The following is a 16327-nucleotide window of genomic DNA, read 5'->3' on the forward strand; positions in this document are numbered from 1 at the left end:
TTTCTCAGACCTGGGAGTTTTCATCTGCCTTATTGAAGGCCTGATCTACACAGGGGCCCAGCTGTCCGTGACCACCATCTTGGAGGCTTCGGCCTCCCGCCAAGGCCGCCATTCTTGCAGCAGTCTTGTGCTCCAATTAAGGCCTCACTGAGGCTTCCTTGGCAAAGGGCCCTTCCTGTGTTGTAGCAGCCAGATTTGTCTGGGGGGGGGGAGTTCTCTCAGGTCACCCTTGGAGATTTCCCTTGTGGCATTTGGAATTTCCTCTTATCCTTGGCATAGGCCCAAGAGTTTTACTGGGCCTTCTGGTGTCTCAAGTCCTGGTCACCTTTGGCTTGCTGATCTCTACAGTAGTTCCTAGCCTCTGACACTGTACTGTTGCCACCCTTTATATTGCTGGCAACACAGCAAGCCTCACTAGCAGGCCACAGTCCACTTCAGGTGGAAGCAATAATGGCTGCAAGTGGAACTGGTTTTTTGGATACCACTGGTTCAGTGGCTGGGGGGGTAGGGAAACCTATTTTCAGCATTTCTCCTATACCCTTATCAGCCAATTGATCCCTCTCGCGCACCTGAAGATTTTATAACAGCATGTGGGATAACACGGCTTCCCAATCCAGAGCTGCCCCCCTCCTTCTTCAGGCTGGAAAAGGAACAGATCTCCTACACAAGAGGCCGCTGGTAGGATCGCAGCCAAGGTCAAACCCAAGGCTGCCTTTGGGGGAAAATCTCTAAATTGGCTGAAAAACAAGCCAGCAGGAGACACAGGCATTGGAAAAAGAGTTTTCAAAGGCTCAAAAACAGGCCAGAGTTGAGACTACTCAGACTGAGTCCACCTTTTTTGATCTGCCTCTAGGTCTTTCTTCTTCTCCTCAGGAAGTCTGTGCACCGGCAGAACCGTCAACCTCTTATGGCCAAGCCGATGTGGTACCTGAGGCACATACCTTCAGGTCTCCCTCTACCCCACGGGCCCTGCAGGCCCCGGAGGCCACCTTTACGCCTACGGCTGCGGGGCTTAGAGGGGAAGAGTTCACCCTCCCATCCTTGGATGATAGAATCCAGGCCCTGGTGGCTCAGGCAGTGGAGCAGGCCCTTGCCGTCAGGACTCCATCGTTGCCCAGAGAGGAATCTTTGCTTTCCCTTCCTCTCTTACGTACAGTACATCACAGTTCTTGTGACCCTCTTTCCCCCTCCCATTCTTCCTTTAGCGGGGTCTCATTGACCCCAGAGCAGGATCAGGTGCTTGACACCTTGTGGTCAGAAGAGGAGGAACCGGCACCGGATCTGCCCCCATTCGGAGGGCTATTTAATCCATCTCTTTTTCTTCCCCTGCTTCGCAAGGTTAGCTCGGTTGCACACGAGGGACCTAGCCGATCTGCCCCAACGGCTTCCACAACGGATCCAGAGGTGGACCCCATCTTCATTGAACCAGTAGTCACTCAACACCATGTTCCATGTCCAGCCTTGTTCCTCAACGCAGTTAAGAAACAATGGGCTTCCCCAGGTATCTTCCCCCTTCCAGGTGGAAATGATAAGAAGTTGTTTAGCGGGGTCTCAGAATTAGATGAGGCACTGAATGTTCCCACGGTGGATGAGCCCCTGTCTCACCTGTTCTCCCCTTCCACTATTTCAAGGGATATGGCAGAGGCCATTAAATCTGAGGAACGCAGATTGGAAATGGCCTTTAGAAGGTCACACCAGGCGGCAGTGTGGTCTATCAGGGCGTCCACTTCAGCCTCCTTCTTTACGAGGTCCGCCCTCATCTGGCTTCGTCAGTTACAGGCCAGGATCCCCTCGGACGATGTCCGCATACATCAGGACCTGAGCAAATTAGTGGCCATGATGGAATATGCTTCCGATGCGACTTTACACGCTGCTCGGTTTTCCTCCAGATCCTTGGCGTCCAACATGACAGCCCGCCGCATACTATGGCTAAGACAATGGCAGGCAGACACCAAGTCCAAGTGGCATCTGGCAGCAGCCCCATACCAGGGTAGTAAATTGTTTGGGGATGCCTTAGCCCCATTTCTGTCAGAGAACAAGGATAAAAAGAAGATTCTGGCCCATCTTACTAAACGGTCCGATAGACGGTTTACCCTTTACAATTGTAGACAGTTCTTTTGGTCTGCTACCACTTCTCCAACCACACAACCTTCTTGGTCCTTCACTCTCAGGCAGGACTGTCCGGCTGACAGACCGGCCCCACGGCCCAGGCAGCAATTCCAGTCCACCTGCACTTACAGGCTCTACAATTCCCCCTCCCCACCTATCTCCCCCTCCCACCTATCTCCCCCTCCCAATCAATGCTTTTTTAAATTGCGCTGCATAGCAGCATTTAGGAGCAGCAGCAGTGGGGTCGTCCCTTCTGCAGGAAGTGACCCCCCAATGGATCCTCCCATAGGGGGAAGGCTTTCCTTCTTCGTCACTCAATGGGAGGTCACCACCACAGACGCCTGGGTCCTGGACACCATCTATCACGGCTTGTCTCTGGAATTCATTTCCAGTCCACCAAGACGGTTCATTACTTGTTCCCAATCAAAAAAGTCTCTAAGGAGAGGTCTCATGCAGAAGGCCATCTGTCACTTACTAGACATTAGAGCCATAGAACCGGTGCCTATGGCTCAACGGGGGCGCAGATTCTACTCCATCCTCTTTGTAGTCCCCAAGACCTTGGGAGGATGGAGGGCAATCTTATACCTAAAATGCCTGAACCTTTATCTGGCATACAGAAGGTTCAAGATGCAGACATTTCAGTCCATCCTAGGCAGCATCCAAAAGGGGGACTTTCTCACTTCAGTGGACCTCATAGAGGCATACCTCCACATTCCCATCATCCCCGGCCATCGCCAGTTTCTCAGGTTCAGCTACATGGGGCATCATTACCAGTACAGGGCACTTCCATTTGGCCTGTCGTCGGCCCAAGGGTCTTTTCCAAGGTCCTGGCGGTTCTTGCGGCACACCTGAGATTGATGCCGGTTTGGGTGCAATGCTACCTGGACGACATCTTAATACAGTCATCCTCCCCGCTGGGGGCTCTGACAGATCTGAGATGGTGATCGGAGTCCTACAGAGTCACAGCTTTTCGGTCAATTTCAAAAAAAGTCAGACAGTCCCATCGACCAGATTGCTCCACCTAGGGGCCATCATAGACATGACAGAGTGTCAGGTTTATCTGTCCCAGGAACACAGGGACAGTATACGGGACCTGGTTCTCAATGTCTGCAGAGAAAAAAACTCTTTCTCCTTCCTCTTTTTCCCGGCTCCTGGGAAAGATGATATTGTGTATCTCGATTGTTCCCTGGACCAGGCTTCACTCGCAGTCCCTTCAGTGGTTTCTTCTCCCCTATGAGAAGCAGGGAACAAGCACTTCCACCCGAGAGGTAAGGATCCCACCACACATCCTACGTTTCCTCAGATTTCCTTTCCAGCCATGACCAGAGGGTCTCTTTTCAAGGAGCCTGGTTGGCTCATGATCACGACGGACGCCAGCCTGTTCGGTTGGGGAGCACACTATCAGTCTCAATGGGCCCAAGGATGGTGGTCTTGGTCGGACCTGAGACACAATATCAACTGTCTGGAACTCAGGGCCATACATCTAGCCCTTTGCTACTTTTGCCACAACATAGTGAAACAACATGTGCTCGTCCTTATGGACAACGTGGCGGCAAAGGCCCACATGAATCGGCAGGGGGGCACCCAGTCCCGTGCGCTCCTGTCCGAGGCCCAGCAGCTAGGCTCCTGGGCAGAGACCAACCTCGTCTCGCTCAGGGCGGACCACATCTCGGGAGAGGCAAACAAGAGGGCAGACTTCCTGAGCAAGTCAACCATGGACCACTTGGAATGGCGTCTACACCCGATGCTATTCAGGGAAATCACCCACAGATTCGGTCTTCCCATCATAGATCTGTTTACCTCCAAGACAAACGCGCAACTCTCATGGTTCCTTTTGCGTTTTCCAGTTCAGGGGGCAGAGGGAGTAGATGCCCTTTGGGCTCCATGGCTGGATGGCTTACTCTATGCCTTTCCCCCTCTTCCCCCTCCTCCCAGCGGTCATCCACAAGCTTCTGCAGGAGAGGGCAGAGGTTCTCCTGGTAGCCCCTTTCTGGCCGCGGAGACCTTGTTTCGTCGACCTCATCAGTCTTTCCCAATCGCACCCTTGGAAAATCCCTCCAGACGGTATCACTGACCCAGGGGGATCTGACTCACCCGGACCCTCAATGCCTCCGGTTAGCCGTTTGGCACTTTAACGCCGGATCCTAACCCAGGAGTCCTGTTTGCCAGGGTCATTGACGTAATTCAGGCATCCCGTAGACTGGCTACTATCCACATCTACGATGCCATGTGGCAGAACTTTTGTCGGTGGTGCTCCACTCATCAACTACCCTTATTGGGATTGACCGTCCCACATATTCTAGACTATTTACTGGAGAGGCTGAATAAGGGATACCTTGCATAGACAGGTGACGGCCCTTTCTACTTTGCTCTCTTGCAACACTGTTATCTCTCTGGGGCAGCACTCCTTGATCCGTTCTTTCCTCAAGAGAGCTACTAATACCAAGCCACCCATGGTCCACAGGTATCCCTCGTGGGAATTACCTAGGGTCCTTCAGGCTCTTACCAAGGCTCCTTTCGAGCCCCTCAGTTAGTGCGACATGAAGTCCTTATCCCTTAAGGTCGCCTTCTTGGTGGCTATTACTTCGGCCCGGCGTATTTCTGAGATGGCGGCTGTCTCAGTCAGGGAGGATCTGTGTGTCTTTCACCGGGATCGGGTCATTCTTTGCTTAGACCCCATCTTTGTCCCCAAAATTAACTCTCTTTTTCATAGGGCACAGGACATCATCCTTCCTGATTTCTGCCTTAATCTGTCCCATGATCTGGGGCGTTGTCTTACCTGAACGCCGTTTCTCAGCACAGAGATGGATAATCCACACCCACCCAGTTAGGCCTAGGGTTGGTTTCTGTGAGCCAACACGTCATGCTGTCAGTCAGTAGCTGTGTCCTCGTCGAAAATTGGGGAAACAGGCCCAGGACAGGCGTGGCAAGTTTGGCTGACTTGATCTGATTGGGCAGGAGGATTAAGTTAACCCATTAGTGGATTATCCATCTCCGTGCTGAGAAATGGCGTTCAGGTAAGACAATGCCCCATCTCTGTGACCTTTGGATCATTGGTTTAGATATATTTCCTAACATAAACAGAGAAACAGAATTACCGTAGGTGGGCAAAAAATCAGTGGGAGTGACTTCTGACATCCTGTTGGCTTCTCCCTTGAGCTTCCCTGTGAAAAACTGGCACCGAGCATCTGAAATCAATCTCTCACCTTCCCTTCCCTTCCCTTTCCTCAATTTTGACCTTGGAAACAAATCTAGGTTCATGTGAATGCAATCTCACCTTGCAAGTTCAGCACCAATTGTCTTTGGATGTTAAGAATCCACAGCCAGATTGAATCTATTAATAACTGGCTCACTTAAAAAAAATCTATCTCAGGACACACTAAGTGATCTGCTTCCTTTGGAAATTATTGATCCTTGGGCTACTGAGAAAGAGCATATGGGATAAATAATAGCTGTATCCTGGAGCCCAGCTATTCTTGGTACAAAACAACAAAATCTGCCCAAGCAAAATGTTGGACAATTGAATTAGTTGTGTCTCATAACACAGATTCTCACAGGGCAGTGATTATGGAGATTTTTTTTAATGCTCCATGTACTTCACTTTGTCTTGCATTTTTTTTGAGTGTGGTTGCCTACTAGTAGTGTTTGTCCTGGCTTGTCTGAAATCACAAAAGAACAAATCATAATCAATCTGGAGATGGGTTGGACAGAGTGGAAACTGATTGCAGAATTTCAGTTAGAACACTAGCAGTTTATCTTGTAGGACATTTATAAAGATCCAGAGAAAGAGATGAGACCACTGAATTCTTTTTATACTCCCTGAGAATGGCTGATAATTCTGGCTCTTTCTGCCTGTTTCATTCTTTTTTCTTAGGACTTTGTCCTTGATTTCTTGTTTAGGCTGTTTAGTCTGATGATATTCCTACCAAAGGGCAGCTCAGTCAATTGTTGCCAAACATTCAATTGCCCTTAATAAAAAAAAAATCTTCCCCCTCAATAATTAGTGAGAATCATCATCTCAGACAGATTAGTCAAGTTAATGGAGGATAGATTTTCAACATCTACTGGTCCTAGGATCTATCTACACGTTGAAAACTATGTTGTACCTACCTGCTTTGCAGCTATTAGAGATGGCAAACTTAAATAAATAAGGTCATGTTTCTGATTCAGTACTACATACATTAAAAAATAACATGGTTATCTAATAGAGCTTGTACTATATTATGCTTAAGAGCAGCCTTTCCAGATATGTTGGCTGGAATATAAAGGCACTAAATCCAAACTTCTTTCATGACACTAGATTGTGATAAAGTGTACAGGTAGTGCTCAACTAACAACAGTTCATTTAGTGACCATTCAAAGTTACAATGGCACTGAAAAATGTGACTTATGACCGTTTTTCACAGTTACAACTTTTGCAGCATCCCCATGATCATATGATCAAAATTCAGAAGCTTGGCAACTGGTTCATATTTATGTTGCGGTGTCCCAAGGTCATGTGATCTACTTTTGTGACCTTCTGAGAAGCAAAGTCAATGGGGAAGCCAGATTCACTTAAAAGGTGGGTTACTAATTTATCAGCTGCAATGATTCACTTAACAACTGAGGCAAGAAACGTCTTACAATGGGGCAGAACTCACTTAAAAAAGTCTCATGTAGCAGCAGAAATTTTGGGCTCAATTGTACTCGTATGTCGAGGACTACCTGTATCTCGGCAAATAACAGGGCATATTTAATTGTCTTAAATAATGATCAGATACATGCTCACCACCTAAAGGCCAAGTCCTGCAATGTTGCTGTCTTGTTAAATGTTTAACAACTGATTGTCTCAGAATATTTGAGAGAAATCAGGTTTTAAACCTTAATACAGGTTTAGCCAGATAGCTGAATTCTATATAAAATTTCTGTGTAAAGTGAAGCACAGAAAAAAGGTGAGTGTCAAGAAAAAAAAAAACCCATTACCTATTAGCATTCTAAAACAATGAACTTAGCTCCATGTGTTAAACACAACATATTAAATTTATTTAGCGTGACAGGAAATTAAATACCTTTTGCCCCTTGATCTTATTATCAGAAAAACTGATGTTATTGGGGAATGTTCCTTGTTGGAGTAAATTGGGGACAAGTTGTTCCCATCAGCAGGTTGTATGATTAAGTATATATATTAATTTTTAGAGGCTGCAACCTTGTGAGGGAGGTTTCCAATTTCTAAAACTTTTTAATGACAGCCTATCAAACTCTTATTAATAATAAAAAGCTCATTAATCATGTATGATTCTGATTATTTAGCTCTACTTTAAGATGGGGTTGACCTTTAATGTCCTCTCTGTGCAACTGGGTTGTTTGCTATTTGAAGTAGAAAAGGCTTTGCTTTGTTTCTTGTCTGTATGATTCAGTTGTTGTATCTCAAAATACTAACATTGACTTTGAAAAAAAAAGGAGAGAAAAGAAGCTTTATCAGTTACTGGCAAATGTTGCTGGCATGCCTGCTTCACATATCTCTTGCTTTAAAAGGTCACTGTGTATATTTAATAGTACATCTAGAAATATCTAATTTTAAGAAGGAAATTACAGTCTTTGGAACATTAATCTGTGCACTGTGAAGAGGAAGCCAAATTGAAAATGCTGCCAGTTTGAAGATCTTGCTCTTTGATGAAAAACACTGTAGGTATGAAAAATAGAAAATGAAAATTCTCTCCATCTCTCTCTTCCCCCCTTCCTTTAACACCTTGTGTCCAATACTGGTATTATAATAATTTAAGGAGAGAAACTGAATGTGTCGTGAAAGAACGATACAATTTATGAAGGGCCTCTTTTTCTTCTTGTACTTCTTTTAATTTTATAATAATATAATGATGATGATGATGACGATGATGATGGGACCTTGGAGGTCATCTAGTGCAACCCCCTGCTCAGGCAGGAAATATTGCATACTTGTTTTTACTGTATGCATCCATAGTCACCATAGAACTGAGCAGCCTTATAACTTTATAAAATAGAACAGAATAAATCTTAAGAAAAGAATTAATATGTTTGAAAGTGGTAAGGGAACAGGGCATGGTAGCAGAAGGGTTATTATGGAGCAGAGTTGTCTTCTGTTGCTTTAGAGTGTAGGATTAGGACAAATAGAAAACATATTTCAGCTTAATGTTAAGGTAAGTGATTGAACATATGGACCCTGTGGAGGGGGTAACTGGTTCTTTTTCAGATGCGAGGATACTTAAGCAGAGATATGATGAAGTAATTTTCTGGATTGCAGATTCTGTGTTCTGCCATCCAGAACTTGGTTGCTTTTTTGAGACATTTCATTACCCAACTAGGAAACATCATCAGTCCTACAAAAACAACCAAGATCAGAGAGCAGCAAGGACCCCAAAGTTCAACCCTTAGCTATAAATTTTCCATTGATTCTGTGTTCTGTAGGAAGCTGGACATGATAAGCTTCTAGCTCCCTTCTCATTCTGATGCTAGAATTCTTTAGAAAAAATATTACGGATTTATGGTAGATAAACTTCCTGAAAGACAGATTGCTGTTACAGTCTGCCAGCCTCATGAAATATTAAAAGTATATTTTTAGTTGATGCAAATGCAGCACAGTATCTCTCTGGGTCTGGCCAGTCCTAAGCATTTGGAATAAAATGCTTCCCAGAATCTTTTGCCACCTTGAAAACAAATGGTTGTAAAATTGAGATCTCTAAAATTAAAACAGTTTGGAAAACATTTCCATATTATGTTGGTTGTTAATATGCTTCACATGGGACTAGCTGTGAGAAAGTGTTCTGTCCCTCTGCCAGCTGCTGATAGAATCCCTAGTGGAGATTCTCTCCGCTACTGCTGAGCTGTTCCTTTATTGGAAAGTAGATAATAGTACACACATTTTGTGCACTGAATGCCTCGGTCTCATTCTCTATCTTTGTCTTCTCCAGAGATGGGGAAGAGTCTTATCAATGACCCTGGAGAATTGTTGTCAGTATGCAGAAAACACTTTCTGAATGCATAATCTGTCTGATTCCATATAAGGCAGTTTTCTGTATTCATATGATGTGATAATGTAATTGTAAGTGGCTTCTTTACATTTTTAAAGTCTGCTGGTTGAAGGTGATACTGACTGGTGATACTGACTGACCACTGTCTACAGGCTTCTGAAAACTACTTGAAAAGAGCAGTAATCTGAAAGTGTGTATTCAGCAAAGGAAAAAAGTAATAAACCTAAGGAAATGGACATTAGAAGGGACTTCTAATGTATAGAAAAAGGAATACGAGTGCAAGCATCAAGGAAGTGTGTGTACCTGCAGGTAGCTAATATGCCAAAAGAAAGTTAGGAAGGCTAAAATACAAAAGACTCTTAGGCTAACAAAGGAAGTCAATAACAACACAACTAGTATTTTTTTTGGGCTATCTCAGAAAGAAAAGGAGGAAAAAGAAAGGGTGGACTGTTTGCAAAGAGAAGATAATAAGCTAGTAACAGATTTTATTCATCTGTCTGTCTGCCTGCCTATTTATTGTATCTACGTGTCTGTCTGTCTGTCTGTGTCTTTCTATCTGGCCACCCACTCAGTCTCAGTGACTCTTGGCAGCTAATAAACAATAAAAAACCCAATGTAAAAGAATAAAAAACAGTAATTTCCCTTTCCCCCTGCTGGTGACAACACACAATCAAATGGGTTCATTCTACTCTGGGTTCCTAGGTTCATTGGCAGAACCAGGTCTTCAGTGCCTTGCAAAAGAGGGTCAAAGTGGGGGCTAGTCTAATCTGTGTGGGGATGGTGTTCCAAAGGGAGAGAGCCACCACAGAGAAGGCTCTTCTCAGTCCCGTCAGATGTATCTCTTTAGGAGATGGGATCTGCAACATTCTTTCCCTCCTCGCTCTAGTACAGGGGTGTCAAACTTGCAACATCAATGACGTGTCGCAACGCATCGTGACTTTTTTCCCATTGCTGGCAACGGGTGGGTGCGGTTTTGCCATGACGCATCTGGCCCATGTGCCGGCAGTTTGGTACCCCTGTTCTAGTCGGTCAGGTGGATAATTGGGGAAAGCACAGAAAGTAGAGTTTCTCAAACTCTATTTTTCTTCCACCTTCTTCATGATGGGAAACTGTACTAATGGACTGAGGTAGTTTGCTAAGGCTGGATAGTGTCGAAATAATAGGAGACAAGGAAACTGTACAGTTACTCAGCTTCTACTTTGCTTCAGTCCTCAGTCTAGCAAACATTTGATAAAAGCAGAGAGTGGTATGTAAAAAGAGAGGTAGAAAGCACCCGGTTACCATGAATGAGTAAAGTCCAGTTACATCCAGAACTGTTGAAAGAGCTCTCTCTCTCTCTCTCTCTCTCTCTCTCTCTCTCTCTCTCTCTTCATGCTTTTTCAAGTGCCATTTGCTGAAAAGCTCTGCTAGCCTAAAATGAAACTTCCTGTTATTGCAAAGTGTTTTGGGATTTGTTTTAAGGAATGCAACCAGTTTATAAGAATATTGCTTTAGCCTTCACTATTGAACTGAGAAAGCACTCTAGAACACATGTAATGCTGTCCTCCAGATCTTTGTTGTGAGAGAAGGTTACAGAACAAGTTATTTTTCAGGGAAGCTTACAGTTAAGTTTTAATTGATGAATTCTTAGTATTCAGAGTATTTCTGGGATTTTCTGGATCATGAAAATCCCTGCAATCAGCTCTTTTGAAGCTTTTCTGAAGTTAAATATTCTACCATTCCTTGTATCCCATAGATTTAGAACGTCAGTTCTGTTTATAGAAAAGCAAGTCCATTATGCATGGCTATTTTCTTGCACTCTTGTCATAAGTTTGTATGCATATTAAACAGTTGCTATTAATTTGTCCATAATTTTGAATGCTATTTAGTATCTTTGTGATGAAGGTATCCTCTTGTGCCCTTATCATTAAGCTGCTCTTTCTTAATCTTCAAAGGGATATTGAAAAAGCTGTTTTGGCCAAGTTCCAATCACTGAAGGACTGGCAGAAGAGATTAACCTGCAGTAGAATGTACAAAGCAGAGAATTTAGATGTCTAGCACTGTTTACTCAATACTGTATGAATGTTAACTTATAAAACTTAACGTATTATTGGAATGAACATCTGGTTGAATACTGTAAGGCACAATTTGCTTCTGTAAAGAATAAGTTCACATATTATTACTGTTCCCTTCACAGCGCCTGTGTATGTGTTATATTGAAAGCTCTTCATGCAACAAGTTGAAGTCAGTGTAATTGAAGTGTTAATTATTCATGATTCAATCATGATTAAAATGTTTAAAAAATAGTTTGATTAGCAGCTCTAAATTTAAGATTCAGGTGTCAATGGAATATTCTAATGGTCATTTGCAAATGAAGTTGGAATTGTGAGTTCTTTTAGTTAGAATCTATAGAGAGAATTTCTGAAAGAAGAGCACAGAACTTGAGCAATCTTGCTCATCTGGAGAGAACTCTTGGTCAAATGATTGTGAATGGGTGATCATAGCTCTTTTGAGACATGAATTAATAGAGATAGATTGCATCTTGATTAATATGACTGCATAGTTTATACACTTTTAAACTTGTTAATATTGTTTCCACACACTTTTTCATTAAGCTCTGACAAGAGAGCCAATTTGCTGAAGCAGGCATCAGGCTAGAAACTGGGAGACAGTGGGTTCAAATGTTACCTTAGGCATAAGGGAAGTTGGGTGACTTGGGGCAGTCATTTTGTCTCAGCTCTAGAAAGCAGGTATGATAACCCATATCTGAAAACTTGCCAAGAAAAATGCAGGGACTTGTCCAGGCAGTTGCCAGGAGTCAACACTGATTTGAAGGCATCTCAAAGAGTCTCTCGTGTGACTGTCTTCAAGGTAAATGCTAAATGAACAAAGGTTTTGTTTTGGAGCATTTGATCTGTATGTAAGGTGTGTGTGTGTGTGTGTGTGTGTGTATTTTGCTTTTTGCAGGGGAGAGAAGAAATTTATTGGTAGAAGATTCATAACTGTATTTAATTGTAGCAATAGGAGAACTTACTGGCAACTTCCTACTTGTGGCTGCTATTAATATGTTGTAAAATGATGTAGTTTTGCTGTAAGATTATTCTGGATGAAATATTGTAGCCTTTGTGGGGTTCCATCATGATGTAATTGTAGAGTATTTTGACTGGGTGCTGCACTTCCTTACAAATATTGTTACCTCCATATTATTTTCTCTGAACTCCATGCAGAGCATTGAGCCTCATCCTGATTATTTTCATCTGAACCCTATCCTGAATATTGAAGTTTTTGATGGCTCAACCTCACTTGGGACTTCAAAGAGTGGTAATTTTGTAAATACTTATTTGCCTCTGAAGTGTCCCAATCTTATATATTATGAGCTCAATTTATTTTGTTATTTTGCATAGTATTTTAATACATGTTGCTTTTCCTGAGATGTTTAAATCATAGTAACTTGTTTTAATGTCATGGGCTATAGCGAGTTGGAAATTGAATGTAAATAATTTTGTTAATGAGTGGATTCTTTAAAGGGGAGGGGGGAGTATTGAAAGATGAAAAGAACAGCAGAAGCTGGAAGACCAGGTCAGCGTCTCTTGTTCCTCTTCTTAGTTTATCTTTGCAAGCAAGTGAAATTTTATCTTAAAGGAGACAAATGTGTAGTAGATGCCTAATGTCTAAAATCTGCTTTTTTGTGGTTTAAGTCAAGAATCAAGATCAATCAATGCAAGAAATAGGAAACTGGCAGATTTGAAACTGGCAGTTTTTGTACATTGATATAATTTTTATTTAACTATAGTGTGCCAATGGAGAATGAAGAATGTTTCATTATTGAAGCACTCATAATGTGGAAACATTTTGGGTATGTATGATGGATATATTGAAAGATTTTTTGCAACATGATTTTTTAGCCTATTTTTCTATACTATCATATTTGTCTTTAATTTTTGCACGTCACCAAATGTTTCAATTCAGTTTTCAGCTGAATTGTCAAAAATGTACAAAATGCATATTATATAGCAAATATATACAAAACTGTACAATTCATATGTGTGCATAAGATCCATACATTACCACTGCATTTTAAATATGCAGGTTGATGAGGAAACAGATGGAATTGACAGATGATTAATACGAATAAACTGGCATGGATCACATAGAACAACATGGTGTCTCTAATCACAGTAAAATGTATCTTTTTGTTTTTATGTTTTTAGGAAGCACATTTTTCATATTCTTTCACCTTATTGTATTTATAGATTTCTGTTCTTCAGAGAAACTCAGGATGATTTTTCTGGGCTTGACTCATTTTATTCCTGCAATCAAATAGGATTGGGTTGACATCAGCTTGGTCTGGGTCACTTATGGACCATTGTGCTTGAGCAGGTAATCTCCAGTAGCCTTTAAAACTCCTGATGCACCCTAGGATAAAGCAATCATAATTCTGTAAACACTTCTTTTCTTGCTCCCTTTCTAATTCTTCTCTAAGTGATGGCGATGCCAGGTCTTCCCCACAACAAGGAAGAATGGGTGGAGGTGTCAAGGAACAGAGATCAGTCTGAAAATGCTGGGACTGCTTTATATATTGCCACACTTAAAGCTCTTTTGACTATTTGTGTTGCTTTACTGAGCAAGGATTTGGTTCTTAGGGATTTGGTCCTAAATCAATGGTCCTCACCATTTTGGGCTACATGGATCGCCTGTGGTATGCTGCATGGCAGAGAGAGGAAATGGGTTTGCACACTCAAGTCATCTCACACATGCACAAATGAAGCTTTGTGTGCTTACCTGCCTTTTCATGGCCCGAGTCTCAATGGGCTGCAGACCAGTACCAGTCCACAGCCAGGGGGTTGGGGACCCCTGCCCTAAATGACAACTGAGTTCAATTGCAGTGACATTGGATTTGAGAGTCAACATTTATATTTTTGAGGGGGATATTCTAGATTTTTTTCTCCTTTTGGTTCCAGGTCCTAGATACAATTAAAGGTGTCTAAGGATTATTTATTTCCAGATTTTAAGAAACTGTATAAAACAGAGCTAATTCTTGTTGAGAACTGTTTTCCTAAGTGAGTAATCTGTAGAAGTTGCTTCAACTATCATAGTGGACAGGATAGAAGCAATGGCACAGCCGAGCCCCATTTTGCTGCTGATTCTTTCTCCCTTCTTAATCTCTCTTTTGTCCTCCTCACTTTTTGGTTTCTTTTGCTAAAGGTATAAGCTGAATGCGGCAGTTATCTTTTGAGAGGTGACATGGTTTGACAGCTCCAGCTTTATAGATAGTGATATACCTTAATAAAATTTGCCATTCTAAGCCACAAGATGGAAGCAAAGTAAAGTGGCTTTAATCATAGGTTGTTTTCTGTCCCCAAATAACAAGATGTTATTATTTTTAATTTCTTTAAAAGGTTATTATTTCTTTATTTTTTATTATTCGTGTGTGGTGCTATTTTAATGTACTTAATACCATTAGCATGGTGTAACTGAAGAAGGAGATTTATTCAAACAGGGATTAGCCCATGGATACAATTTCAAGATGTCAGTTTTAGCATAAGATTGCTTCTCTTATCTAAAAAGCATCTTAATGACCTGCCTCTGGTGAGTTATTTCTAAAGCGTGGTTGATTTCTGTCCTCTTCCCAGTATTCTGTTGTCATTCTGATGTCCCATAGTTGGCCTGGTGATATTCCTTGTGTTGTATCAGGCAGGGCATGTTTTGCCTTTGGTGCACTTAACAACTAGATAATGTTGGGTCTTGGGCTGGGGTATGCTGAAGATGTCACTGTTGCAGTCACAAGGTGAAGGCAGGATAAACGAAGATGGTTGGTGTTATGTCCCGAGCCTTGCAAACGGCTCGGGCGTTTGCAGGTAGTCCCGGGCAGGTGCAAAGCTGCCCGGGACCAGACAGGCTGTCGCCAGCGCCGTGCGCATGCGCGGGTGCTGGCGCAGGAAAAGTAACCCATTTACCCGGGAGTTGCCTATATAAGAGGCTGCGAGGCGTTTGGGCGAGGCTGAAGCCATCTTCCTGTAAGCTGAACGCTGAATAAAAGAAACTGAGAACTCCAGCTGCTTCTCGTGTCTATTTTCCCGCCACGGACTCAACACTGGCGACGAGGATGGGATGCCTTGCACTACCTGGAAAGGAAAAAGTGTAAGCTTACCCAAGGAGTCCTGAGCGGCGGAAGAGGAACGGCGTCGACTCGGCAGCTGCCCGCCAATCCGGTGCGCATTCGGGGGTAGGCTGGCTGATAGACCCGTCTCCTGAAGATCCGAAGATGGCGAAAATCGGAAGGCTTTCGGAATTCGACGTCTCACATCCAGAGCGGTGGGAGTCCTACGTATCCAGAATGGAGAACTACTTCAAGGCAAACCAAGTGAGGGAAGATAGCTTGAAGGCGGCCACCCTGCTTTGCGTTTGCGGCCAAGACGCCTTCGAAATCGCAGAAAACCTTGCAGCACCTGTCCCAGTAGAGTCTGTAAGCTACGCAGACCTGAAGAAGCTGCTGAAGGAGCATTTCCATCCCAAGGTGTCCGTTATCTCATGGCGCCACACCTTCGAACAAAGGGATCAACGGTCCGGTGAGTCAGCCAAGAATACATCGCCGCGTTACGGAAGGCCGCCAAGCCCTGCGAGTTCAAGGACCTCGAGGAACGACTGAGGGACCGATTCGTGTGCGGGTTAAGGCATCGCGAGCTACAACAGAGACTTTTCGCAAGGGAAGAATTATCCTTCCAAGACGCCTTAAGGGAAGTCACCGCAGAAGAAGCAGCAGGCGGCGCCGTCAAGAACATGCGGCCGATCAGAAGCAGTGCAGAGGGTGCGTCCGTGCACCAGGAAGACGTCCAACGAAACTCCGAGGAGGATCCGGACGAGGAAGTCGACCGTCTACACCCCGCGAAGGAAGGAAACCAGAAGGGAAGCTCTTCGGCTCCGCTCAAGTGCATCGGCTGTGGAGGTCGCCACAGGAGAACCGACTGCAAGTTCCGCTCCGCTACCTGCCGGGCATGCGGCAAACTAGGGCACATTGCAGCTGTGTGTCTGGGCCGACGAAAGGCACAACCCCAAGAAGAACGCCTGAAGGGTACCAGAGTCCCCAGACAGAATAGGGTAGGTTTTTGCGCTTCGCGTAGAAACATTTGTAGGACAGGCACACACAAGCCCATGAAGAAAAAGCTGTCACTCAACGTGAAGCTACAAGGTGTTCCATTATCTATGGAACTAGACACAGGGTCTGCCCTTTCCATCATTTCATTGCATACATT

The 16327-nt window shown here is 43.7% G+C and overlaps 1 protein-coding gene across 2 annotated transcripts in view; it reads left to right on the forward strand.

Moving 5' to 3' along the window:
* Positions 1–14267, forward strand: part of CCDC85A (coiled-coil domain containing 85A) — a 63074-nt gene extending 48807 nt beyond the window's left edge. For both annotated transcript variants that reach the window (XM_039344378.1, XM_039344380.1), the window contains exon 3: positions 13328–14267. In XM_039344378.1, coding sequence (XP_039200312.1) covers positions 13328–13398 — 71 coding nt within the window. In that variant the 3' untranslated portion in view covers positions 13399–14267. The remainder of the gene's footprint in view (positions 1–13327) is intronic.
* Positions 14268–16327: the final 2060 nt, after the last annotated feature.

This window comes from Crotalus tigris, unplaced genomic scaffold, assembly GCF_016545835.1.
Source record: "Crotalus tigris isolate CLP2741 ecotype Arizona unplaced genomic scaffold, ASM1654583v1 scf7180000017903.3850313, whole genome shotgun sequence".
Taxonomy (NCBI): domain Eukaryota; kingdom Metazoa; phylum Chordata; class Lepidosauria; order Squamata; family Viperidae; genus Crotalus; species Crotalus tigris.